General features: G+C 44.9%; 2 protein-coding genes across 6 annotated transcripts in view; both read left to right on the top strand.

The window, feature by feature from the left end:
* The window catches only part of LOC135378395 (uncharacterized), a 48,360-nt gene extending 33,642 nt beyond the window's left edge, over positions 1-14,718 (top strand). For 2 of the 5 annotated variants that reach the window (XM_064611431.1, XM_064611426.1), the window contains one exon: positions 10,696-14,718. The gene's annotated coding sequence lies outside the window, so the exon portion shown is untranslated. Of the gene's footprint in view, positions 1-3,006; positions 4,061-4,083; positions 4,136-10,695 lie in introns of those variants that run through there. The other 3 variants (XM_064611429.1, XM_064611430.1, XM_064611427.1) reach the window with 3 other exon arrangements.
* On the top strand, positions 4,648-6,189 carry LOC135373213 (tigger transposable element-derived protein 6-like). The gene has a single exon (XM_064606466.1). It carries the CDS (start codon positions 4,648-4,650, stop codon positions 6,187-6,189), a length of 1,542 nt encoding a protein of 513 aa, XP_064462536.1.
* Positions 14,719-26,225: the final 11,507 nt, after the last annotated feature.

Consider the following 26,225-nt stretch of genomic DNA (forward strand, 5'->3'; position numbering starts at 1 on the left):
ACGCACGGAAATGTAAGCAAGCTCATGCTTGGCGAAGGAAGTCAGCGGGAGCGTTTATGAATTACGCGGGCGTCTTGAGCGCGATCTTGACTTGGCGCGGTCTTGTGCAAGTCAAGGCGCGGGCTCCAAGTCGAGGCGCATCTATGAATTCGGGGGTCAAGCTTTGTGGACTTGAGTCCATCCTCCTGACTGTGGGCTCTGCAGTTGTCCGCAATGAAAGTTACCTTCCTGTTTTGCTGTGTAAACTTCACATCTTCTTCTTGTATCCAGGCCTCAAAGATTGTCTGTGTCACCCAAGCTTTTGAATTTGAATGATATGTTACAGGCAGTCTGGGTATAGCTCGAAAGCAGCACGGGTCTTCGCTTTTCCTACAACCACAAGCTTCACCTTTTCACTACCATTCATGTTAGCATCCACAAGCAGAGTAAACCACTCTTCGTTTCGTTTCCGTCCGGTACATGTTTCACCCTTGTAAGTGCGAGTCTTATTTGGAAGCACCTTATGAAACAATCCCATTCCATCCATGTTGAAAATGACCTGTGGCTCTTAAGCTTGCAAGATCTCTTGAAGTCGACCCTGTTGCCAACTGGCACACAAGTATTAGTTGACAGCAACAGCTTCTCCGGAAATCGTCTAGAACACAAGGCCGTATCACTTTTTAAAGCGGCTGAGCCATCCATCACTCGCATTAAAGATTTTGCCGACACCCAGCTGGGAAGGAGTGTCCCTGGCCTTCTTTTGTAAAGTGTGTCCTCTAACTGGAAAATTGTTGCTGTGGGAACGCTTCAGCCATAGAAAAATCACTTTTTCCACCTCTTCGTACAGCGTTGTTCGCATACACTTTCAGACAGCTGCGAAGTTTCCGGCTGTTACTGCCTCTTGGATTTTATCCTTTTCTTTCAATATCCTTGAAAGTGTTGACTTCGGGATGTTGTATTTCTTTGCCACCTCTGTTTTCGTCATCCCTCCTTGAGTATGGACTTGAATGATGTCCAGCTTCGTCGCAAGCGAAAGCGCTTTGTGAGGCCGCTTCTTGATGGACGGCACACACCAAAAGTAGGCCTAACTCGGATATCACTTGACAGTAGCATGCAGCAGTGCCCTGAACCAGTGAACAGCTGTGCACGTGACTGATAACCGAACCCGGATGTTGTGTCACATTGGATGTGCTGCGGCTCACATCTAGCCACAGCCTTCTTATTGTTGTGTGACGACCAGCGACCGTTTTTGACGTTCGTCGCGCGGTGTCGCAGAATTCAGCGTGGCCATTTAACCTAAGTGTGCAGAATTATATGTTACAATTACCCGTAGGTTTGTACCATTGTGCATGTAGGAAACCAACCAAAGTGGCCTGTGGTGTTCCATATATGCATAATTTTCGTTTAGCCAAGTTTTGTTTAGTGGGAGTCTACTGTTGTACAGGTTTATTCTCCATTGCTATGGATGGACTCATCCGAATCTGACTGCGAGCTGCCCGCTGAGTCGTCGTCTTCCCACAACATGTCGTCCTCTGTTCCATCCAAGGCATTACTGGTGCCACACTTCTTAAATGATTTTTCAACAATCTTAGGCTGCACCACCTTCCAAGCATTTGACACACACTGTGCTGTTGCCGCTGCGGATGCCTTGCATATTTTTCCAGTCGGTGTCAGCTCCCGACGGTTAGTGCAAATCCAATCCTGGTACTCCGCACAAAGATTTGCCTCGAAAGGTTTGTTGACTGATACATCAAGAGGCTGCAAAACTGACGTGAGGCCTCCGTGGAGGACCACCAGGTCGGTGTTAAGTCCTTCACGTGTTTCCTTGACTTTGTCTGTCAAGTGGCCACGGAACACTGCAACCACTAACATGGACAGTGTACGAAAAAGTGTGCCAGGCCGCAGCGGCGACACATTCATTATCCAGTCTGTCATCAGCTCCAATGTCATCCAGCCTTATCACTGGCAACGGACGATGACATCCTTAGGAAATGCTTCATTTTTTGGTAGAGTCTTCCTCTTGTAGATGATATATGGCAGCAGTTTCCTCCCATCGGCTGTTATACACAATATCACCGTAACACGAAGTTTCTCGTGCCCTGTTGTACGCACTGTCACCTGTCTTGCTCCAATCTCGTTGACTGTTGTTGACCATTGCGTATCAGGGTACACCGTTTTGTCCGCATTTCAAATTTGTTCCATTAGGTAATCCTTGTTCCGTCGCAGCTCGTTGCAAGGCTGTTATCCACTCTTCCATGTCTTGTGGGAATTCCTGACAGGCTGTAGTCCGTTGCCGAACGGACAAACCCTTGGCGTCTCACGAACCATTGAACCCATCCTCAGCTGGCCCAGAACAGGAGGTGTGGAATATTAGACCTCTTTGTGACCTCCCTGGTTTTCTCACAGGTGCCATCAGAGGTCACGGCAAAGCCCCCTCTTGTTTCCTTCTTCGCACACTCTGTGACTTCGGCTTCCATTTCTCGATGCCTGCCTTCTTTAGGTCCTGAAAACTTCTTTCTCGTCGATGTGCAGTGGAAGATTGCATCTCGCTGCTGGCGCCAGCAAATAACGCAAGTCCTTCCCAAGCTGAACTCCTTTGCTGACTGATGGTTGCTATACAATTCCGCGTACAGAATAACCTTTCGCTTGAACTGTCCGGAGTACGATGCCCTCTTTGAGTGCATTCTGGATGCCTTGCGTTCTGCACAGTATGACAGCACAGGAAGGAAAGTTGTGACACCCCTCTGAATAGCAGAAGCGCTGAAACTCCAAGCGCAATGGGAAAGGAGGTCAAGTCAAGGCCAGTGAGGATGCTCACGATCATGTCCAAATGACTCACCGACTCGGCCATTGGGGAGAAGCAGAATGAGGATGGAGTTCTTATATTCACGGGCAAACATATTTTTAAAACTAGGGTGTGCAAACTTGGGGGGTCCTTACAATTCAGGGGTGGTCCTTAAATTTTAGAAAATATGGTAATAAACTGGAGTATCTTACCTCTAGCAGCTTTCTTGCTATGTCTCACAGGACGAGCTCACTAGTGAACATGTTCAGTGAACCCAGAGACGAGGAACCAGGAATGCCCCAAACCACATGGAACAGCCTGAGTTGCCTCCATGTCATGCTTTACCCTCTCGCCTGTGATGCCTCCTCTTTCCTTCGGTATTCCGCTCCTCTCTTCCACTACTGGAATTGTTTGTCATGGTTCTGTGTCGTGCGGCAAAAAACGTTCCGATCCAGGGATAAATCGAGTTTTACCTTGGTCACTGAATGTGTGATTTGGGAAAACTTCAGGAAAAAATCCGGTAAAACCCGAAAACCTCTGTCCCTGAATATAATTAATACTAATTGTATTAGGTGGATAGTCAGAGCTGTGAAAATCAAGCAATTCTAGACATAAGTTCCTTCTCAGGTGCAGTTAGATTAATTCATTTGTAATTGTTAATGGTAATTACTGGAAATAATTATGATGAGAGTGTAAGAGGCAAGTACAGAGACGAACAGCTGTTATTCAGTTGGTTGAACTCAGACGGACTGTGTGGCTGAGGCATATGACGGAAAGAGCACACACGTTCTGTACTCGCATGAATTCATATTTCGGACCGAGAAGAGGTGATTGCGAAACTTACCGAACCACTAGATCAGATTAGATTGCTTGATGGACCAAACCCATTTTGTGAGGATTAATAGAAGCGGTACTGTCTATTGCTGTTGCCTACTTCCTATTGCTACTGAGAAAGCGTCGTTCCGAAGTTGCATTGGAGCACACAAATCTGTATACAGTTGAACCTCCATATAACAAAATTGTAAATGCTGGCTCCCTGTTTCGTTAAATGGAACACTCGAAGTGAAACAAAGATGGCCACCGGCACTACCTGCGCCACGCGTACCGCAAAACGTCATTTGTCATAAAACAGGTATCAAGCTAAGAAGGGCATAAAATATCAAGCTTTATTCACCACATAACGCTAGGTAATACGTAATTTGTGCACAATATCGCTCTGAGTGTTTTTGTAACTCTGGATGACCTCTACTGCTTTCTCCTGCATGCTCGCGTATCGACGTTTCTTGGTTGGTTCACTTACACTCATGACTTCTGGAAAGAACGAGAGTATACACCGCTGTTGAATACCGAAAAGAACAAGAAATGAGTACAGTCAAACCTCGTTGTAGCGAACTCGGATGTTACGAATTTTCGGATATTGCGAAGTTTTATTTCATTTTGGCTGGTCACGCTTTAACTCTATGGAGATTCATTTTTTGTAACGAACCTCGCTACTCTCCGTTCTTAGAATTTTCGGTTAAAACGAAGGGGCCACGGCGAAAGAACACGCGCATTCCGTAGGATTTACGACGCGATAAGCGGCAAACAACGGTCATTTGGGCCACTCCGTGGATTACGTTTTCACTTCCAGTCGGTTCTGGGTCGTAAAAGGGGAGAGCGTGAGGCCAACGAACTCGGGAAGGCCGGGAGATCTTATTTGCTGCGCCCTGTGACCCTTGCCATCACCCCCGCCAATCGCCACGTGGCTACGTGCCATCACGTGATCGCCCTTGGCCACGGTGACCTTCCCTTCTCGATCTGCACGTTTCGCGTGGTCTCATTTACCCTTCGTCGCTTGGAGTTTGTACGTTCTTGTCTGATCTGCTTGCTACCGATCACTCAGCATGTCAAGAAAGCGGAAGGCTTTGTCCTTGGACATGAAGATGGAGATGCTTCGAGCCGTGGACGGCGGCATGCGGAAGAAGGACGTCGCGGAGAAATACGGCATCCCTGCGAACAGCCTCTCGACAATTCTAAAGGCGCGGGAGAACATCGAAAACAGCTTCTACGAGCAAGCAATGTGTGGCAGTCGCAAGAAGTTACGGAAGTGCTCGTTTCCGGACGTTGAAGAGGCGCTGCTTGCTTGGTTCAAGGATTTGAGAGCAAGGAATCTGCCTGTCTCAGGTGCCCTCCTGCAAAAAAAGGCGATGGACTTGGCTTTTCTGCTTGGCCACAAGGAAGAGGACTTCAGTGCAAGCAGTGGGTGGTTGCACAGGTTCAAGGCGCGCCATGAAATTACGTGTCATGTGGCGTCTGGTGAGTCATCTGCGGTTGACCGGGACAGTTGTGAAAAGTGGATGGAAAAGGTTGCACCCTTACTGCAAGAATACGACGAGAAGGACATATACAACGCTGATGAGACTGGACTGTTTTTTAAGCTGCTTCCGGAGCGATCGCTAGCTGTGAAAGGTGAGACTTGTCACGGCGGAAAAAGAAGCAAGGACCGTTTGACAGTGTTGTGTGCGGCCAACATGGATGGCTCTGACAAACGGAAGTTGGTCGTCATCGGCAAGTCAAAGAACCCACGCTGTTTTAAGGGGATCCAGCGGCTACCAGTCGAGTACTACGCCAACAAGAAAGCGTGGGTCACGTCACAGCTCTTTGAGCAGTGGGTGATCGCGTTTGACCGCGACATGCAGAGGCAACGCAGGCAAGTGCTATTGCTCTTGGACAACTGCGCAGCCCACAAAATTGCAACGCAGTTACGGGCTGTTCGGCTGCTCTTCCTTCCACCAAACGCGACGTCGCTGCTGCAGCCTCTCGACCAGGGTATAATTTGGTCCTTAAAGAGCTTGTACAGGAAACGTCTCGTCTCCAGGCTCGTGTTCGACATGGACCAGAAGAGGGTTCCAACAGCCATAACAGTGAGAACAGCGATAGAGATGCTATACGGAGCCTGGAACGATGTCACCGCGGCCACAGTCAAGAACTGCTTTGTAAAGGCTGGTTTCGCCCGTGACCTTCCAACGACACAGGAAGAAGCAAACCTGGAGCAGCCCGAGATGGACGCTTGGAGACGCCTTCACGTCGAGGACGTTACGTTCGACGATTTCGTGTCGGCTGACGACGCAGTCATGGTGGCGCCGGAACTGACCGACGACGATATCGTTGCCGGCGTTGGCACCAACGGTGTTGATACTGGCAGCGACGACGACGGCGGAGATGACGACGACGGTGCCCACGAAAGCCTGCAACCACCTCACGTGAGAAGCGAAGAAGCGCTAAATATGGTGCACGCGCTGAAGGACTTCGTATTGGCGCACCCGACAGCGTCGTCGGAAGCCGTTTGCGAAGCTTACCGCTGTGCCGACAGGATTGGGGAGTTTATTCTCGCACATTCGAGTGCCACGAAGCAGCAGAAAATAACCGACTTTTTCGCTGTTTGAAAGGATTATTATGTAAGTGCCTCAATAAATATGGCGTCCCCACTGCGGGCACTTCATTTCCATTTTCAATGGGGTTTCTTTGCATCATTCTTTTACAGCGAAGTTCGGGTATAACGAACCAATCTATAGTTCCCGTGGTACTTCGCTATAGCGAGGTTTGACTGTACATATCACGTCACGTAGACGTCTGTGCCGATGGAACCTTGAACGGCGGCGGCATCATGCCCATTTTACCATCGTCAGCATCAGTGGCGCGAACAAAAACAAGTAAGAAAACAGCACAAAACCGCAACCTACTGTCATTGGCATCAACAAAAGCAAATTAGACTTCGAGAGATGCCAGCAATGCGTGTTTTCTTGTCTGAAAACAGGTACGAAGAGGCCCTAGCGCCGGTTTCGAAACGGCGTCAGCGCACCGAAGATTACCGGCGACAATGCACATGTCTACACGCTCGTGCCTACAGCACGTGACAACCGAAGTAAGCAACGAAAACTTGTGCGAGGACAACGGAGAGGGGAAGGTTTCCCCTCCTCCTCTTCTTTGTGGTGAAAGAGAAAGACACGTGCAAAAGGCTTTTGTCGCACTGAGACTTCGCTAAATAAAGGTGACCATACTAACGTATTTCGTTAAATCGAGCGCAAAAATGCATTGGCGTCTATGGGGACGCATATGTGCGGAACGGAAATTCTTTGTTAAACAGAGGATTTCGTTAAATCGTCGTTCGTTATTGAGAGGTTCAACTGTATGTGTGTTCCCTTTTTGTTTCTTCTTTCATGCAGATATAAGCCAACACAGTGCTTGGTATGTGCTGTCGAGGCAGGAAATACGACAATGACAGTCACTAAGTAACAATTGGCTGACGAAGATGGCGAGCAATTTTCCAGGATATGAACTAGTACCCATCACATTTATTTCAATAATTTGTTACCTCATGGTGTGCTATTTTTATTAATATTATTATTATTATTATAATTGTGTTGCAATAGCAGATTTGGCACTTCATATAGGCATTGTGCCCCTGAGTTTGGGGTTGAGACATGAACACGAAAAACAAACGTAAAATGCAGGACAAAAGTCGTGTCCTGCTTTGTGTTTTGAATTGTCTGTTCATGCTTACACCAGCATTGTTGTTGAATAATTAATTTGTGCTTGAAACATTTGTATGTCTTTCAGTAACGATAAAGCAAGAACATGTTTATCACAACTAGAGCGCAAATTTTCGTACCTGTGCTTTTTTTTTGCTTCTCAATATTGTTTCGTATCTGAACAACAAAAAAACTTTTGGTTGTGGTGTGGGACTGATTATTGTGCATATAAGTACATGCTTTGCATCCTGTGGCATATTCCGCATGAAAATGTGCATTTGTGCCATATTTTCAGATGGCCAAATGCGAGAGCTGCCTTTGAGAAGGCTTTGGGCCGACTTTTGCAAGAATTTCTGTCAGAATAGAATATTTTGATGTTTCGGCGGGATATGCTGTTCAGCCTCTATCCTAGCTCCTCCAGTGCATCTAATACCAGCCATAGATGTTTGAGATCTGTTCTTACATTGACTTTCAAGGCTTGTGCCTTTGCATCACTTAGAACTCGCTTCGCTTTGCGTGTATGGCTGGTGGGCCATACTTTCCTTTTCCACTCCTTCACCATCATGGAGACTGGTGGCATTTGCATTTCAAATCTACACTGTAGTGCGGAGCTGAAAGCAAAGCCTTTCAGCTGTATGATCATAGGCTGGCATTTTCAGAAGAATTCATTCAACATGACATTATGGTTTCTGCACAGCCCATCACATCATGCCACCATCATAGACCATCATTCAACTTCTGCTACAGAACCCATCACATCATTGTAACCCATAATTCATCTTCAAATCCCACGACACACTTCAAATTTCATATCAGAGTTCCACTTCAGATCCCATCGTGGCTTTGAAGTTGAATTCCAATTATGAGCTCTGAAGTTGAGGTCCGATGGCTAATGGCTCCGGTTTTCTGCCGCAGCAAATTCAGGATTCTGCGGCACCGATTTGTAAATTTCGCGATCTTCCGTGGCAAGGAGTCAACGGCTGCTTGAAACGGGAAACACCTTAGTTTCTTGGATAATGTGGGAACGAAGAATATTTTATCAAATCACAGATTCAAAGCAGTGTTGTGGCTCAGCATTACATGATATATTTTGTGTTCTCCTCGGACAGAGAATGCAGTCTGTTGCCTACGATCATTTTATACCTGCTGAAGGATCTTTCACATCCACAGAGTTTACAGGAATTGACAACTACTTGATCACAATACACGCTAAATTCAGAGCAAGCACTCTCATTCCGTTCCAAAACCCAATTATGTCTAAGGCTTGATAAGGTGGGCTGATCTGCTTAGACACTGATGGATCCAAATCACGGTCCGCAAACTTCAGGTCCTTGGCTCTCTGCAAATAAGTAGCCATTGCGCCAGGAGGTTCAAACCTTATGTTTCTGTGGCTGGAATGTTCTTGAATTCATTGAGTTCATGTGACAGAGACTTGACCTGTGATGGGCCCAATGCTTTTGAAGATTGTTAGTTCTCACTGTTTTCAAGTATTTATTGTGCTTTCTGAGCTGCCTGCTGCATGCCTCTTTTTAGCCTTTCTCCCTCGTGGATAGCTTCTCACCTTCTGCTCCTTCCTGCCTCATAGAGCAACATAATTATCCAGTGATGTGGCTTCCATATAGCCCCATAATGCAAACATGACTTTGAACACCTTCTGGAACGGAACTTGCTGACGCTCAGCTGGCCTCAGTAGACTTGCAACCTTTTTGCCGAATATCACTATGCCATGGGTAGAATACTTGAGCTCTTGCTGAGATGAGCACAAGAGCACACTTGACTCTTTGAATGCCTCGGCTTGGGGCTTGCAGTAATTTTATACCCGACAAACCGAGGGTCTGGATCTGCCCCTTTGTCTGTTCATGCATTTCTAGCATCCACGGGAAGCCAGCACACACAACGAGGAATGAGAGGGGTATGCCCTCTCCCGCCACCTGCAAATTAGGCTCCATATCGGACACAAAATGCTAAGCTTTTATAACAACACACCTACATTTTTATCTTTTAGTCCACGCACGTAGACATAAGTAACACCCACAACACATGCGCGAATGTTATGCACTGGCTATACATTGTCAACTTCAAATCTCTTCACAAGGACTTCAAAACCCATCATTCGACATCAAGTTCAAAACCAATCACAATGACTCTACCTTCGAAACTCACTGACTTCAGCTCCGAAACACATCACACTGACCTCACCTTCGAAACACATCAGGCTGATTTCAGCTTCGAAACCCATCGCACTAAGTTCAAAGCCCCTCTCACCAACTTTATTTCAAAACCCGTCACACGGGCTTCAGCTTCAAAAACAGTGATGGGTTTTGAAGTTGAATTCCGATGATGGGTTCTGAGGACTGTGATCGGTTTTGAAGTTGAATTCCAGTGAGGTCTTATGTTAGTGTATCTGCTGCTGGGTTACTGTGTTGGTGTCCTGCTCTCCCCTGATTGCGTGAATTTCTGAACAGTGTTTGGAGAAAGGGTGAGGGGTGCCAAGTTTTACATCCATTATCGTGTCTCATTGGGTGGTGGGGTAGCCTGGTGGTAGTGTATGTGCACGGCAGATGTACGTGCATGTGCTGGTGATTGATGCAGATGCTGCTCACACTCTGGGTTTGTTGCACAATGTTGCGCCGGCTGTTAAGAGCCAATTGCTTGAAAGTGCAAATAGCAGATCTCACGTTCATGTGGACTTGTACGGCTGCCTTTTTGTTACGCACCGTTGTTCACATGCGGTGGATGAGGCTTTAACGTCACAGCATTGCCTTTCAATTAACTTCAACATCACATCAGATCATAGCCCTTCATTGAACTTCAACTTCAATATCACGTCACCTTGTAGCCCTTCGTTTAACCTCACATCATTCCCTATGGTCTGATGGTTAGTGAGGTCTGTGAAGACCATCATGAATGAATTTTCCGACCTGTGTGCATTAGAGCTCTATATTAAACGTTTAAACGTTTTCTTAGATCCCAAGCCCTAGTGTGCATAATGTAGATCTGTTGTGCAAACCTCCTGTTGTGTGCTCCTGAACAAAGGCAGCTTGATTTTACCGTGTGATCCCTAATACAATGCTCAAATTTTGTTAAATATTCATTATATGCATTACCTTTGTTGCAAAAATAATGGAAAATATTTCATATACTGTATTCACAGTTTTTGCTGCATATTTAGAAGATCTTTCGTGCACAGTTGCATGCATATTTTAGGAGTTTTTTATGCAGTGTCTGTCGTTTTTGCAGCGTCTCCATATGGTCATCAGTCATATTCAGTCTTTCAGTAGACTACTACTTTTCAGCACCAACATTAGCAGATTTTGTGCTCTTTTGTTTTCAATACAGTGACTGGTTTTTGCGGTTATATCTAAATTTCCAGTTCCCAGTTGTTTTGCTCCTGTGGTGGATCAGATTTTTCCATTTCAGATATGGCTGGACATGAGCCTGCTTGATACGTGTGGCACCTGTACTGATCCTGTGAAGCTGGAGGCATTCTCAGAAGAACGTGGCATGTTCCCATAGCAACCATAGCAGACATTCACTTCACGCCAGTGGTGCCGTCTGGCTTTTTTGACGACTGCTTTACTTGAATATTTCCATAATCTTTGGAAGGTTGATTCAGTGTTCTGCGGACTGTCGCTTGTAGCTGGGCAATTTCAATTCAGTTCAAGCAAGCCTGTTCCCTTTCATTACTAAGTTTTTTTACTACTTTTTGTGAGAAAGCACCTCCTCTGTGACTAGCAGTTAGAGCCCCTAGTTTTCTAGTTGTTATGGAACCTCAGGTTTCTGTCGGAATCATCACCAGTCACAGAACATTCTTAGAGCCTGAAGTCTTAGGGTTTAACTTGATTCTTCCCCAAATTTGCACCCTGACCTGAAAGTTTACTCTTTAGGGTGAAACCCGATTTTTACCCGGCAAATTACCCTCACTGAGGAGTCTGTAGGAATGCACACTAACTTGTTTGGCACCAAATGCAGTTAATAACCGTTTGTAGCAAGCCAGTAGAGTAAAGTTTGAGCAATTGAGCCCGATTTCTTTCCCCAAATTTAGCATACTGGAAGTTTTTTAACCCGAATTCGCATGAATTTAGAGCACATGTTTATTTACCAGATTTTAACCCCACAAATTTAGAAAAAAATATTTCCCAAAAACATCAGGCTCTAAATATTCTACATATTACAAACTTATGTAAGGATTTCAATTGATCTGCTACATTTTCGTGGGTGAAACCTGATCAGTCATGGCTGCAATGCCTGACGCGACTGGTACTGCTGGAACTTACACGGTTGAAAGTGCCGGGACGAAAGACAATTAGCTGACAGGAATGCCCGCAGAGAAATTTTCTGGGCTGAGTCTAATTTGCTTTGTGCACTGAGAAGTTACAAAAGGCTGGGAGAGCACATGGGACTAGCCGGTATGTGACCTTGGGAGTATGCTGTAACATTTTTTGCCTGTTTTGCAGATTTGTAAATCCCACTTTGCAGAAATGCAAGTTTTATACTGGAAAAAGCAAAGGCATTTATTAACTATATCACTCGTCTGACTTCAGATATCAGTGGCTGCAAAGAAAACAAAAATTCTCAGCACAGGTTACAGCAACTTGCAGGGCAGCACTGCCTTAGCTCTTTCAAAACAACTTTATTTTAAGCTTAGTTTCATCCCAAGAGGCGATCTCTACCTCATTGCTGGTGGTGATGTGAGGAATGAAATAATGAGCCCCTTCACAATAAGGATCGAAGTCCGATTGTGTTAAAAAATGTCAAAAAAGCTTTGAGGGCAGAGCGTTGGTGGTCTGGATTCGGCCAGGGACCAAGCAATTTTGATAAGGAGAAGGGGCGAGAGTCCAGCTGACTAAGAGACCCGGAGAGTGCGGTTCGGGATGGTTGGCAGTATGGGCAATGAACAAGAATGTGCCCCAGATCCTCTAGAGCACCGCAGTGACAGCATCTGTAAAACCCACACAGAGTTTGCATTCTCTTTCAAGCTGCCTCATTCGCTGCAGTTTTCATTCATTCTCCACATGCTGAACTAGGGCCTTGATCATCTGCAAAAAACATTGTGCTCCATGCCATATTATTTATACAAAATGGCGAAATAATCTTGGTCAGGCTTCATAGCCTCACTTCGGGAAGAATATTACCGTACATTTCCGTAATCCAAACTGACGGATAATTCAAAGCGATGCTCGGGCTTCATCAAAGTCCTGTATTGGGAGAAAACATGGGAGAAATGGAGAAAACTTTCCTCCATGGGAGAAAACACCCAGCAATTCTAACGTAAGAATGTACGCAATGGTTTATTTGAACAAGATTACTCAGATTAGCCCGACTATACATCGGCTTGAAAGCACTAGGCCACGCACTGCTGGCATGTCAGGAGCGCGCTTACTTATTAAGTGTTCAATTTGCTTGTTACCATTATATGACTGTTACTCGCCACCTGTGCCAGAAGAACATGGAATGAACCGCCATAATAGTGTGCACAAATGATACCGCTTTCTCGTGGTTGGCAAAGCAAGTAAGCTTTCGTTACAAAGAAAGGAGGAAGTCAGGAGGAAGTTGCAGGACTCGAACCCACATCTTCTCGATTGCCGGTCCAGGGCTCTACCAATTGAGCTAAGCTAACGCGCCTCCTCAATTAGCTCCAGAGTTGCGTCATTTCAAGGGACAAGCCACGTCCGCTCACTCACATTCCAGTTTCACTCTTGCATGTTTTCTCACTCTCACACATTCATACAACAGGGAGACTCAAGCGGCATCAGTTGAACGTGATGGAAATTGATGTTCTGAGGCTGGAACACAGGAGAAAAAAAGCTTTCGCTGTTTTAAGGGAATCAAGACCCTTCCTGTTGACGACACAGCCAACAGAACGGTGTGAATCACAACCGATATTTGCGTTCGTAGAGTTAGGGATTGAGTTGGGCGATGTTGATTTAATTTTGACTGAAGCAACGAATCTAACAGCATATAACAATTGAACCCCTTGAGAATACGTCACTATGCACTTGCTTAATTTGAAAGTTCTGATTAATTTGAAAGTTTCCTGCTGTCCCCTGTTTGAATATTGCAATCTGACCCCATGATTCGAGTCAGCTGCACCTCTCAGCCATGTTAGTTTGTAAGATTTCCGGCAGGATTGCGAGAGAACCTAGATGTCACACACTCACGTACTCGATGGCAGCAGCCAATGAGCTACCACACCCTCTTGCCTTTGCTTGTTTCGTGCTATGACCTGTTGAGGCCCTGTGCACGACAGTCACTTTTGTCTTCATAAAATGATGCTGCAATTGAGCGATGTGACACAATGCCTAACTACAAGGCACTCACAGCAAAAGAATAGGTAGCCATCATCGACGCTGCAAAGGATGCAACATGTTCAAAAACGTGCAAGGTGTATGAATTTGCTGTATCTGGAGAAGTAGTGGCAACGAGTTACAGTACAGGTCCCCTGTGGCACCGCTCCAGCAAGGAAGTCGACTTATTTTTTATCCACGCGAGGACACATTCGGGGATAGGAAGGGGAGCTCTTATCCTGCGGCAAGGAGTCTCTAAGCAATTCGCTGGTCATCGCTTGATGACACGCGTAGCATATCTGCTGTCTTTGCCTGACCCATGGCCAGAACATTCGGCAGAGCCTTCTTAGTGCAACAGTAATAACACCCATCAGATAGCATATGGACGACTCATTTCCAATAATGGCATCAATGGCTCCTCTAGGTTAGGCTTGGTTAGGTTAGGGCTGCCCCCTCTGCTGTGAGGGGGCATCCGACGCCCCTGACAGCAGCAAATAGATGGTCCTGACCTATGCCACCTTGGACACACGATTCCGATGCCAGTTACTGTGCGTGGCTGATTTGGAAAAGTAGTTTTCTGCAGCCCTCTACATGCTCAATAAAGCTAGATTCCAGCCGACTTGTCGGCATTTGCTTAATGTGACAACCCTCTTAATTCAATATTTTTTTTTGTCATCCATACGTACGACTTCAAACTAATGAGGTTCTACTGTACTGTAATTGGACGGTGGCCTGAAAGTAGGTGGTGTAGTAGGTTGCTGTAGCACATGCACTAACAACTTTATTCAAATGATAGTGTGATTGCTGCCATGCAGTGCTCGTTTTAATTATTTAATGTTGGGCTGCTATCTGAAGTTGTCAGTGGTGCTGATGGATGAAAGTGGAATGGCCTTGCTTGAATGAAATCACCCAACCAACCAATTGTAATTAACCAACAAATTGAGTGTGCTGTGCAGAAAAGTACGGAACAAGGATAGTGTAGCTGCATTCAGAACTAAACATAGTAATAGGTGCGTAGAATTTGTAGGGAGGTGCTATGGGTGTACCGAAACCAAGGAAACGCTTGTGAAAATAGTGCCACCACAGGCTGAGTGAGCTTACTTTCTTCTCTTCTCGATATTTCAACTGTGCAAAATAAATTATCGTTTCAATGTCAGTGCTGGTCACTTCAGCGTCTCAGTTGTGCTCGTATTCATTTTCCACTAATTAATATTAACTTTCAAATCTTTCGTGGTACTTACATAATTTACGATTTCTTCAATACCTTCACACATTTTCTCCTATACCTCAGAAAAGTGTAAACGGAGTGTAACCTGCTCTCTTGTGGTATCCTGCGGTTTCTTGCGTGACTTTTTTTTTTATTATTTATTTTACGAGAGTATTGAGTCCTACCACCTGCACATGGTCACTTTTATTTTTAGTTTCCTTTTCCCTGTGGCTTTAGAGGCCAATGTGGTTTGGTTGTGGGCGCTCATCGACTACCCCTTTTTAAGGTAAGTACCTTAATTTCAGGCTAGCGCTGCTTGTGAGCGGCGCTGGTTATATTCACTTGTCCTACACTTTGGTTTCATGGATTTATATGAACCGTAATTGTGCGCTTCATTCTTTCTGTCGGTTGCTTCTGCCACTTCTAAATTAAAATTTCCACTTTCTATCATGATGCAGATGTCGCCAGGGCCGATGAAAGTGTGGGGCAGCTGGGGCTGGTGCCCGTGCTTTAGGGCCTCGCACGACCCTAAAGCCCGTCCTAATCATATACTTAGACCATGGTATCGGGACGTGAGGTGGGGTTCCGGAGATGGTTGATTCCCAGGGCCCGCGATTATTCTCGCCGGGCCTGGGTATCGTAGCCCAGTTACAGTTTGTTACATTGACAACAGGGCAGTTAAACTAACGGCTGTTGCAGGACCCTTGTGACGGCTGTCCGAGCAAGTGGCGAAAATCTAGCGGCGGCCCTGCTATCGTTAACTACAGGTCGCAGCGTCCGTGGGTCACGGGCATGCTTTCTAAAGCTAACAACAATTCAACATTTTTTTAGAAATTGAAATTTTTGTTCTCCCGTTACGTTTACAATTTTTCCAAGCTTTAGCTACTTTTAATTGCAGCAGCATTCTTATTCTGCGTCATCTTCTTACTAACTCCTCGTCCCCATTGTCGTCCATTGCAGTGCCTCCGCTTACGCCGCTGCCATTGTGTTTAGCAATTCAGGGAAAAGTCGATAAATTTGGTGGATTTCGGGGTCTATCTAGAGATAAAATTTTGTATTTGGGAGTAGCGGATTTTTTCTGTGACTTTCTGATATGTTCAGCGACGTAGGGACACGAAAATTCCTTTATGACGTCGGGAAGAATTGTGATTTTCCTGGGTTATTTCGGTGGACGACAAGCTCTGGCGAAGAATAATCTGAAATCACGCTACTTTTTGCTGGACATAACTGCTCAGGGTCAATCACATCTCACGGAGTGCTCCAGTGTGCTCCCTGCAGCTTGCTGCTCTTAGTAGCGCTAGTTTCTTTGAGCACTTTCCAGTTTGTCCCTTTTCTCACGTGCCGCGTAGATTACATGCATACCTTTCCAAAATACCCCCTAAGTATACCAGAAGTACCACAAGAGCTGGGTTATGCTGTCAGTAATCAACGGGTAACTGCGTCCAGTCACGCATTGTGACACAAGGGCACAGTGCACCTATTGCAAGTGTGAGATTTATGCGAGTCCGTGAGACAGAGAAGCATAGTATGTCGCAAAAACACAGGAAGGCATCGGAACTTTAGCAAGCAACATACAGACCACAATCATGTCTGGTGGCTGCGATGGCAACACAAGAAAAAGTTATGCAGAACATTTTCGACATTCAGAACTTCATACACTTTCTCTCATTCTTGTCCACTTCACCGATTTTGTGCTTTCTTGGCTGTCTAGCATGCTCATTTGCTGGAATATTCCATAGATCTGTCACCACATTCATTTCAGAAAAGGAGGGTACCAGCGGCATTGCCGGGCGGGTTAAGGCGTCCCGCTCCTTGGTGATAGCCAAGGTCGTGCGGAATAATGGTTGGTGGTGTGTTTGAATCGTACCAGCGCTTGTGATCTCTGAGGCTTTTCCTCTGTTTTCCGAAGAATTTCCAGACGAATGTCGACACAGTTCCCCTGAAGACTGCCCAGGACGTGTCTTAACCCCCCCCCCCCCCCCCACTCCTTCCTGCTGTCCTCTCTCCATCTGCTCACATCTGTGCGCCGGTCATAGCTACAGTCGCTTCGCGACGCTATCACCGCATACAAAAAAAAGTTTCATAAGTGCAACGAACAAAAGGTGCACAGCGGCAACGATTTCTTAGCGACTTTTGCAGTCAGCACCACCGACTTCCTGTGAATGAGATTTGGCAACACTGCTTGCTGCAGTGGTGGTGCTGATGGTGAGAACTGCTCGCCGTGGTTGGCTGATCACGATGACCACGTTAGTCACACGTGAGCCACTAATCCAGCTCAGTGGAGCCACGCATAGAGTGCGGCTATACTTCATGCTGAACCCACCACTTGAGCTGTCTGACCAATGAGGACCTCATCTTGTTTCTCCATGCTCGACAGAAGCGACAGAAACAGATAGGTCATCTGTTAGGTGGCCTTGCATACTGCCTAGGATTTTCCAACTGATTTTCCTCGTTCCTATGATATTTCAAGCAAAGCAGAAGTGCACGCAAAAGGGAACGACCTTCGACACATCAGACTGGTGGTGCCTTGCTTGCGTAGGACAGTGGAGCAAAATAGCACCAGGTCCTGTGTGGCCATATTGCTGCTGAGCGCTATAAAGACGAGGACATAAGACAGGAACACAATACATGCGCTAACTTCCAACACTTTAATGAAACTTGTCGCATCAGCTGCTTAAACGCCCCTGGCCACCTGCCGGTTCTTTCTACTTTTACAGTCGTCTTTATACCGCTGAGCAGCAATATGGTCTCATACCAACAAGCCCAAATTTCGTCACTCGTCCTGTGTGGGTTCGAGGAAATTTATTACTGTAACTAAGTTCCTTTTTTTGGTAACTTAACTCTGTACTTTTGTGCCGTGGTAACTTTCAGAGGAACTAATTTCTTTTTCAGGTAAGTTTTCCAAAGTAACTTAAGCTAAGTTCTAAGTTACTTTCAATTCACTTTTCACTCACGTCCACATATTTTCTTGGTTTCTCTCCAGTTCTTTCATGGCATTTTTTGCCATAAAACGTGATATTCAATCAATGACAGTATTCTATTCAGGAAGTAAGAACCGCTGCCTTTGAAATGAAGCTGAACCATTGTGCGCCCACAGGGAGTAAGATGCAAAGCATTCAATAGACCTCTACTAGAGAAGCGTCATCATGACGTTGGTAGACAGACTGAAACCGAAACAAATCGGAAGAAGAGGACTGGGTTCCACGAACGTTCCCTTTCAGGGACCATCCGTGGCTTTCAGGCGCGACCTTGTTCACCTCTAGCTTCAAGCGTAGTTCAACTCCACCAAATTTGTGGTGCTGTCGAGCACTGTGACATCATTTGCTTACAAACAGAGAAATGTCTACTGTTGGACATAAACGAAAACTATGTATATCTAAGCATGTTGCACTCCTCCACAGGCAACTCAATGTGTAACTAAACTCTCACGCGCACTGCACCTGTGTAAAGTCATTTTGTGTCTGAAGTAACTTGGAAGTCGCTCGTTCTGCGAGTTACATTTCAGGCTGAAGAACTTCGTTATTAACTTAGTTACATTTTTCACACGTTAACTTAACTCGTAACGAGATCTTTTTGACGGGTAACTTCTCGATCTATGGTTTCTTGCACGATGTGGACGTTGGGCTTAAGATGGTTGTGTAGGGGCCCACGGTCTTTACTTTTGTAAGCTTGCATTGCAAAAACTAATCTGTATAGTTCATTACCACGACCTGTCTCATCTTGCCACGAGAGTTGGGGCAAGATGAGAAATCCTTGTTTTTGAATGTCCTGTTTGAATGTGTTTATTTCATACTGGCTACGTGCGTACTGAATTTACAGGTCAGAAGCGCTAGACCCCTGAGAATGTGCCTATGGCAATTGGCAATATCTTTTTACAAAAACATGTTCAATAAAAATTTCACACTTAATTGCAAATTTCTGTCTAATCTTTCCCCACCATACCATACAACGGCTTTTATGTTCCTTGTTCAATGCCTGTTTTTTGTTCACGAACATTAATGATAATAAAAAAAAGCATGTCTCCTAATTTCAACAAATCAAGACAGTAAATTATAGCACTTGATCGTCCGTTTAAACAGCTTTCCACAGCGACACTCCTGTATGTTTGGACTCACGGAACCTTGCGGGACCATTATTTCCACCCATGCAGCCACAGGGACTTTTTTTTCCTATGACCATTTTTTCCCTACACTACATCATAGACCACGTATCACTATGCTCGTGTCTTCCCACGCCATGTTCCCTCAGACGGAACGGCGTGGGGTCCAAGTTCACCTAATGTATATGCCATTTCCCCTACTGAGGTATGTCACGTGAAGAACGAAAGTGTTTCTCCTCTTCTGGCGCAGCCTGCGTTTTATCATAATTCAAGATTGCATTTTAATCGAAGTGCCTAATTTTTCGTTGTACTCCTATCGTGCATACACACCAGGGACGGGCATAAATACACTTTTCGGGTATTTAAATATAAATATAAAATACATGTTTTCATGTATTTAAATACTGACACTAAATATTTTATGATGAAAGTAATTAAATACAAAATATAAATACATTAGGACAGTATTTAAATACTGTAAGTACTTCCGTAAATGCTTTGAGCTGTCCAGGCACATTATTCTTTTAAATTAGTGTATAAATAGAGCCACCTGTGGATGCATGTCTGCTGCACACAATGGCCACATATTTCTTTATTTTTCCGTTATGCAGTGTGATGATTTCACAATCTTGCTTAGACCGACTTTCCATAAAACGGAAACGACTCCTTGAATCTCAGGAGCAGCGAGGGACTAGAAAGCACGGACATGGGACAAGAACCGACAACAATGACTCAAAACCAGCTAACGAACTCGTTATCGCTTCTTCCACTTTCATTCAAAGTGTTCATTTGCTAGTTTTGGGTTGTCGTCGTCAGTTCTTGTCCCCTGTCTGTCCTGTCTATCCCCCCCGCTGCTCCTGGTACTCAAGGAGATTTTTCCGTTCAATCGTATATACCAGCTTGTTTGCCTCCTCTTCTTATGTTCATTGATTTTCGATCTTCAGGGCGACAGTGAAAAACTTCCCGTCAAATATTTGCTGGCGTTCTGGAGTTCTCAGTGAATGACAGAGTAGAATTGCCGCTAACGGTTGCATTTTAGGGGTCCTCTTTAGGCACCAGGCTTTGTCAAATATCACAAGAGGGTCATGAATTGCATTTTTCCCAAATTGGTGTTCTCATTTCTCTCCCCACTTCCAGGACTGAAGCAACGGGGGTGACGATGCCCTCATTCGCACATACAAGCACGAAAAAACACATTCCTCGTGTTACACATTGTATTTATTTTATATTTGCGAAGCTCTTCGTGTATACCAGACCTGAAGGAAACAAACACATTTTTAGAGGATAAGGAACATATTTCGACGACAATGTTCATTTAAGTCGTATTATGGATATCGGACAGCATTTACATATGAGATCAGCTTTCGCTCGCCAAACTTCAGTTTGTTTCCTTCCTCGCTGCGTTGACAAAATCGAAATTTCTTGCTCACTTATTGATGTCTACGAGGAAGGTGATCGGCTTGGTCAGATCGATAGAGGCTGAACTTGACAAGTCAAAAGCAACGTAGGAAGTTGTGAGTCGAAGTATCTGTAGGAGGGGAAGGGCGTGGGCAGTTGCACACCAATACAATGCTGAAGACTGTCAGTTGCTCACCACATTATAAAATACCCTCAGACCAACCTCAGGGCTCGTGAGGGCTTCCTCGCAGTGCATGTCGTGAAAAGGGCATTTAGTCCTGATGTGCCCTTTGTATTGTAGGGTTTGTAGGCTGTTGAGTCATAGGCACCGCGGGCTTGGCTCTGATGGAGAACAACATAACTCTGTCCTTGGACGCTCTGCTTTACACTAGATTACAACTTTGTAAGATGTCCAAACACTGCGCATGGGGGCGGAGCCATTCCCTGCTGGCATCAGTCCACGGGCGGATCCAGGGGGGGGGGGGGGGTTGAAGTCACTAAGCGGTGTCACTAAGTGGTGTCACTAAGAAGCTGTCACTAAGCGGTGAAGATGAGCTCATCGGCGCCGATCGATTGAAGAACCGGGGACGTCGATGAACCTTTGGCTACTGACCCTTTGCCACAACAATGTGGTTAGCCAGTGAAAGTAGTGGATGATCCGGAATCGATAGACGGGTAAGACTCATCCATAAAAGCGCACGTTTTTGCTTATATATGTTCCGCCTGATCGTGACACCATTCTAAATTGTACAAACATTGCAGGTGTGTGTGTAGCCACTGCTCGCCAATACCAGCATGTGTTGTGCGCACAATCCGGAACCTGTTTCGATCCGTCACGTACACATGATGTTGTATTCTCCTGAAAGGTGTTGTAAGGTTTGTTTTTGTTGCGTAGCTTTTTATTTGCATATAAAAATGTGTGTTTCATGATACGTTATGCAAAATTTCAGATTTGGGCATTTCGCATATGTATCAGAACTTGGATAGACTGCTGAAGAAAGCTGCTCTCTCTATCCATTCCCGCAAGCGGCACGAGGTTGTCAACGTGATAAGTGAAGGCTTTCCATTCATGTCATTACCCCTGGAGCAAATGACAAAATCAAGGATAAGCTGATCTACGTCAACGTCTTCAATTACCCCTGGCCTATGAAAAAAAGCCCTTTTCAGGACCATCCAACATATCTGCATCAAAGACCATGCTTCTGCATCGAATAAGCCCTTATCATCATTGATGATTATAATATTTCATATCAAAAATACCTAGACGTGCATTACGAATGTGCAAGATGGAACAGCCGTATTTTTGCTAATGTTATGGCGGTGTGTTCATGAGCCCATACTGGCTCAGATTTTGATTGTGTCAGGGGTTGCACACTAAGATGTCCAGCACATTGAATATAAAAGGTGTGGAAATGTTTAAAAACTTTCAAAAATATCAAAAATACCTAGATGTCCATGACAAATTTGTAAGATGGAACAGCGGTTTGCAACATGTTTACATGTCGTCAGTCTTATTTTTGCTCATGCTACACCGGTGTGTTCATGAGCCCATACTGGCTCAGATTTTGATTGTGTCAGGGGTTGCACACTAAGATGTCCAGCACGTTGAATATAAAAGAACTGGAAATGTTTAAAAACTTTCAAAAATATCAAAAATAGCTAGACGTCCATGACAAATTTGTAAGATGGAACAGCGGTTTGCAACATGTTTACATGTCGTCAGTCTTATTTTTGCTCATGCTACACCGGTGTGTTCATGAGCCCATACTGGCTCAGATTTTGATTGTGTCAGGGGTTGCACACTAAGATGTCCAGCACGTTGAATATAAAAGATGTGGAAATGCTGCTCCCATAGGAAACAATGGGAAGCGATTTGATTTGGAGTATTTATTGCGCTTTAAACGCTCCTCATTACTGATTAGCACGCATCTTTCTTAGGAATCAATGTGCTGATGTATTCCAAACGTGCTTCAGCCGTGTTCGTGTAGTTTTTAATGGTAATTGCCTTCTTTTTCTTCTCCGCTGCCTGTATTCCAATAGGGGGTCGTAACTGTCGTGCACAGGGCGCATACGCATGAAGGTGAATTTGGTGAATGTCAACCTATAAAATTAATTATTTTTGCTCAGAAAGGTTTCACACTGTTTGTTATTGTGAGGTACTTCCGTTTTCACATTTTTTGTTTGTTTTCGTTTCTGTTCGGTTTTCGTGTGGTGTTCCGCGCGCGGCGTTCGTTATTGTGTGGTTTGGTGTTGTATGGTTCTCGTTTGACTTTTTCCGTTATCGTATTATACATATTCTACTAGTGTCCCGGTGTGTATTGCAGAACACACAATTAACCTCGATCCTTATTCTGAAGGGGATCATTATATTTTATCCACCACCAGCAATGGGGTGGAGTATGGACCCTGGCGATGACACTCCCCATTCCTCATCTTAAAATAACGTTATTATTGTCACGAGTGCCTTGCAGTTGTTCAGCTGTCAGCGTATTTCATTACAGAAATTCGAAGCCCTGTGCACGAAGAGCATGCACATGCATGACTTATCACACACGCTGTAGGAGCGACTGCACATACGAGGTTAGCACAGCAGTTTATTTGCTTCCACCGTACCTCACAGATTAAAAGAACAGTGGAACAAATTCCCATATTGGCGTAGGTTCTGCATCCGGTTCTTCGGCACAGCTGAGTGACTGTGAGGGGAACCTGCAAGCACAAGCGCCCCAGTAAACCAGAAATATACCAGGGACGTCCCAGAAAAGTCGAACACGTTACCTATGTCCAGGAAGTCCACCACACGTTATTTGGACGTCCACAACGTGACGTTGAAAATCGTCGGACATCGTATCTCCCAGGGACATCTGCATAATGTAAAAGGAATTACCCCACCGTTTTGCGCACATATCTGGGACGTACTGAAGTGACGTAAGCAAAGCGAGAAGCATTTTGGTTTTAGACCTTTATTTGCAGAGTAATCACATCATGGAAGATAGGTTGAATTAAAAACACAATATTTGTGAGAAAGGGACGCCAAAAGTATAAACGGTTATGCTTCGGCGTTGTTGGCACACAAACTAATTAATTCCCAAAACGTCTTCACCGTTACAAGCGTAGTTCACCCCGCTGTACACGTACTGAACGTACTCCTACAACTGTCATTTCAGTATATGCTCCATCTAGTACGCCAAAAGAGACCACCACAGGCCTCCGTAGGTAGTGCTCTTACTCGATATCACAAATGTGTGTATGTGCGAGTGCAAGCGGTCTCCCATGCCCGGGATCCCATACAGTGGGATACGCAGGTCACGTGGCGTTGCTGTATACATCGGTTGCATACCGGTCTCAAACAAAAGATGTCGATTATTTATCCAAAAATATTTCTAGAACCTGGACAGATAACAAAATCTGAAGAATAATGCATAGTGCTCAGCATACAAGTTAATTTGATATGAAACGGTAAACGTCCCATTCACATCCAGATATCCAACGGAGACGTTCATAGGACGTCCCCCGGACTGCAAAATGAGGAAGAAAGTCTGTTCCCAGAAATGTCGCACGGACGTAAACAGGACGTTTACGAACATCCCTGGGATATCCAAATGTCAAATTCAGTTTTTCCCCAGGATATTCTTGGGACATATTTGGTTTACTGGGGCCCCAGACAACACAAACGAATCCGAAACACATCCCGGGGACGTGAATCGGGGGACGTTGGGGACATCCCTGGGACGTCCGAATTCAATCCTCCAGAAATCCCAAAAACGTGCGAATGCAACACCGAAGTACATCACAGAGACGTTCAGCGGACGTACCTGCGCGATGCCGTTCGGACGTGTTTCAGCTCTCCATGGGACATATGCCGGGAAGCTCCTCCCACTTCGTTTGTGTGTGTGTGTGTGTGTGTGTCTTCATCCATTACAGGGTGACTTCACGCCGAATCAGGCAGGGTGGTCCGGTCGACCTCTGTAATTTTTTTCTTTACAAACATGCATTAAATCCTCCTCCCTATGAGGCATATTGGCGCTGAAAATAGTTGAAAATAATTGGTGATTATTTTTTAATGAATTATCATCCAGATTTGAGCATTTTGACCATTGCGCTTCTTACGAAGTTTGACGCACCGTATCTTCATAACTATTCAACATATTCAGTTGATTTTTTTTCACATATTGTCAGGGGTGGATAGCATTACATCCTAAGTTCTGAGGATTCTAAGGTTTGCCTTTGAGGAGATAAAAAGTCGCAAAGTTGCCTCATTTGTAAAATATGGTACGTTTTGGGAACCTCACTAGTCGTCTCCCAATTGTGATTCCATAAAGGAATCTGCACCGAAAAGAAATCGAATGCCCGAATCAAAGAATCCCGAAATGCCCTTTCTTCTTATAGCGAGTACATCATATCTGTACATCATATTGTGATTTGGGGCAACATGTCCAACAGTCTTTTTGTGAGGGGTGTCTACCGAAAATGCCTAAATTCGGCAGCGCGCATCCCACATATTTCCACTCGTGACATGGTTCATTTTACTCACGAACGTTCTTCATGACGACTCAAAACAGCACATAAAAAAATTGATTCAGAGATCGTCGAAGTAACGTTGCGAATGACGTTGCGTTACGAACGTAACTTCATCCATCTCTGAAGCAAATTTTTTTCTGGGTTATTTTGAGTAGTCATGAAGAACATTTGTGACTAATATGAAAGTTGTCACGAGTGGGGATGTATGGGATGCGCGCTGTCGAGTTACGCATTTTCGGTAGACACCTCTCACAAAAAGACTGTTGGGTGCGTTGCCTCAAATCACAATACGACGTACTCGCTATGAGAACAAAGTGCATTTCGAGACGAACACAATGATGTAGATTACTTTCGGGTATCGCAATTGAGAGACGACTAGTGAGGTTCCAAAACGTACCATAATTCACAAATGAGGCAACTTTGCGAGTTTTTTATGTCCACAAAGGCAAACCTTAGAATCTTCAGAACTTCGGATGCAATGCTACCCACCCCTGACAATATGTAAAAAAATAAGCTGTATATGTTGAATAGTTATGAAGATACGCGGTGTCAAACTTCGTAGGAAGCGCAGTGCTCAAAATGCCCACAACTGAATCATAAGTCAGTAAAAAATAACCACCAATTATTTTCAACTACTTTCAGTGCCAATCTGCCTCCTAGGGACAAGGTCTCAATATATGTTTGAAAGAAAAAAATTGGAGACGTCGACCGGACCACCCCGTCTGATTCGGCATGAAATCACTCTACAGCACTTTACAGTAAAAGACGAAAGCTCCCTAAATGCACTTTGCGTTTGTGGGTTACCCGGCATAACGCTGAACTTGTGCGAGATATTTGGCTGCAGTAGCTTGCTTAGTCATTTAGAAAATAGATGTCAGATCTGTAAGCCACCTTCTATGCCCATTCTGCACCTCAGAAATCATTGAGTACAATTCTGCACGGAATATAATTAACCTTCAATTATATTGCACATGAAAACTAAAAAATACATAAAGATTTATTTTATTCCAATATACATATATCTCCTCCACCAGTAAAACAGGGGGCTGTTGCTATATTGTGATAGTACTTTGCAAAGTAGTTTCATTCAAAACTGAAGGCACGTTTCTGCATGAATGAAATGTGTGCCATTTTACAATAAATGGCAATACTTTCCATCTCCCATCCGCTCTACTCCAGAAGCAGCACGGGGCGTTCGTAGCAGGTCCTCGCACACACTCCAACCTCAGAAAGACTGGGAACCGTCCGTAATACTTTCAGAAGTTTAGTTAAGTCCAAATGTGTAACGGTCAATTCGAGCGCCCAGGCTTTCAGTTGTTCTTCGAAGCATGGCAGCGAAGAAACGCTAGCTATCGCACAGCTTTCCTCGCTCTCTTGAAATGAGAAAAGCCAAATTCCATTGCCGTATCATCAAATGCAGAGCCATTGCCGCGGGAAGGTA

The sequence above is a fragment of the Ornithodoros turicata genome, chromosome 1 (genome assembly GCF_037126465.1).
Source record: "Ornithodoros turicata isolate Travis chromosome 1, ASM3712646v1, whole genome shotgun sequence".
Taxonomy (NCBI): domain Eukaryota; kingdom Metazoa; phylum Arthropoda; class Arachnida; order Ixodida; family Argasidae; genus Ornithodoros; species Ornithodoros turicata.

What these genes read in the sequence shown, in the direction of transcription:
- LOC135373213 (XM_064606466.1), top strand. Translation starts at nt 4,648, where the DNA reads ATGTCAAGAAAGCGGAAGGCTTTGTCCTTGGACATGAAGATGGAGATG.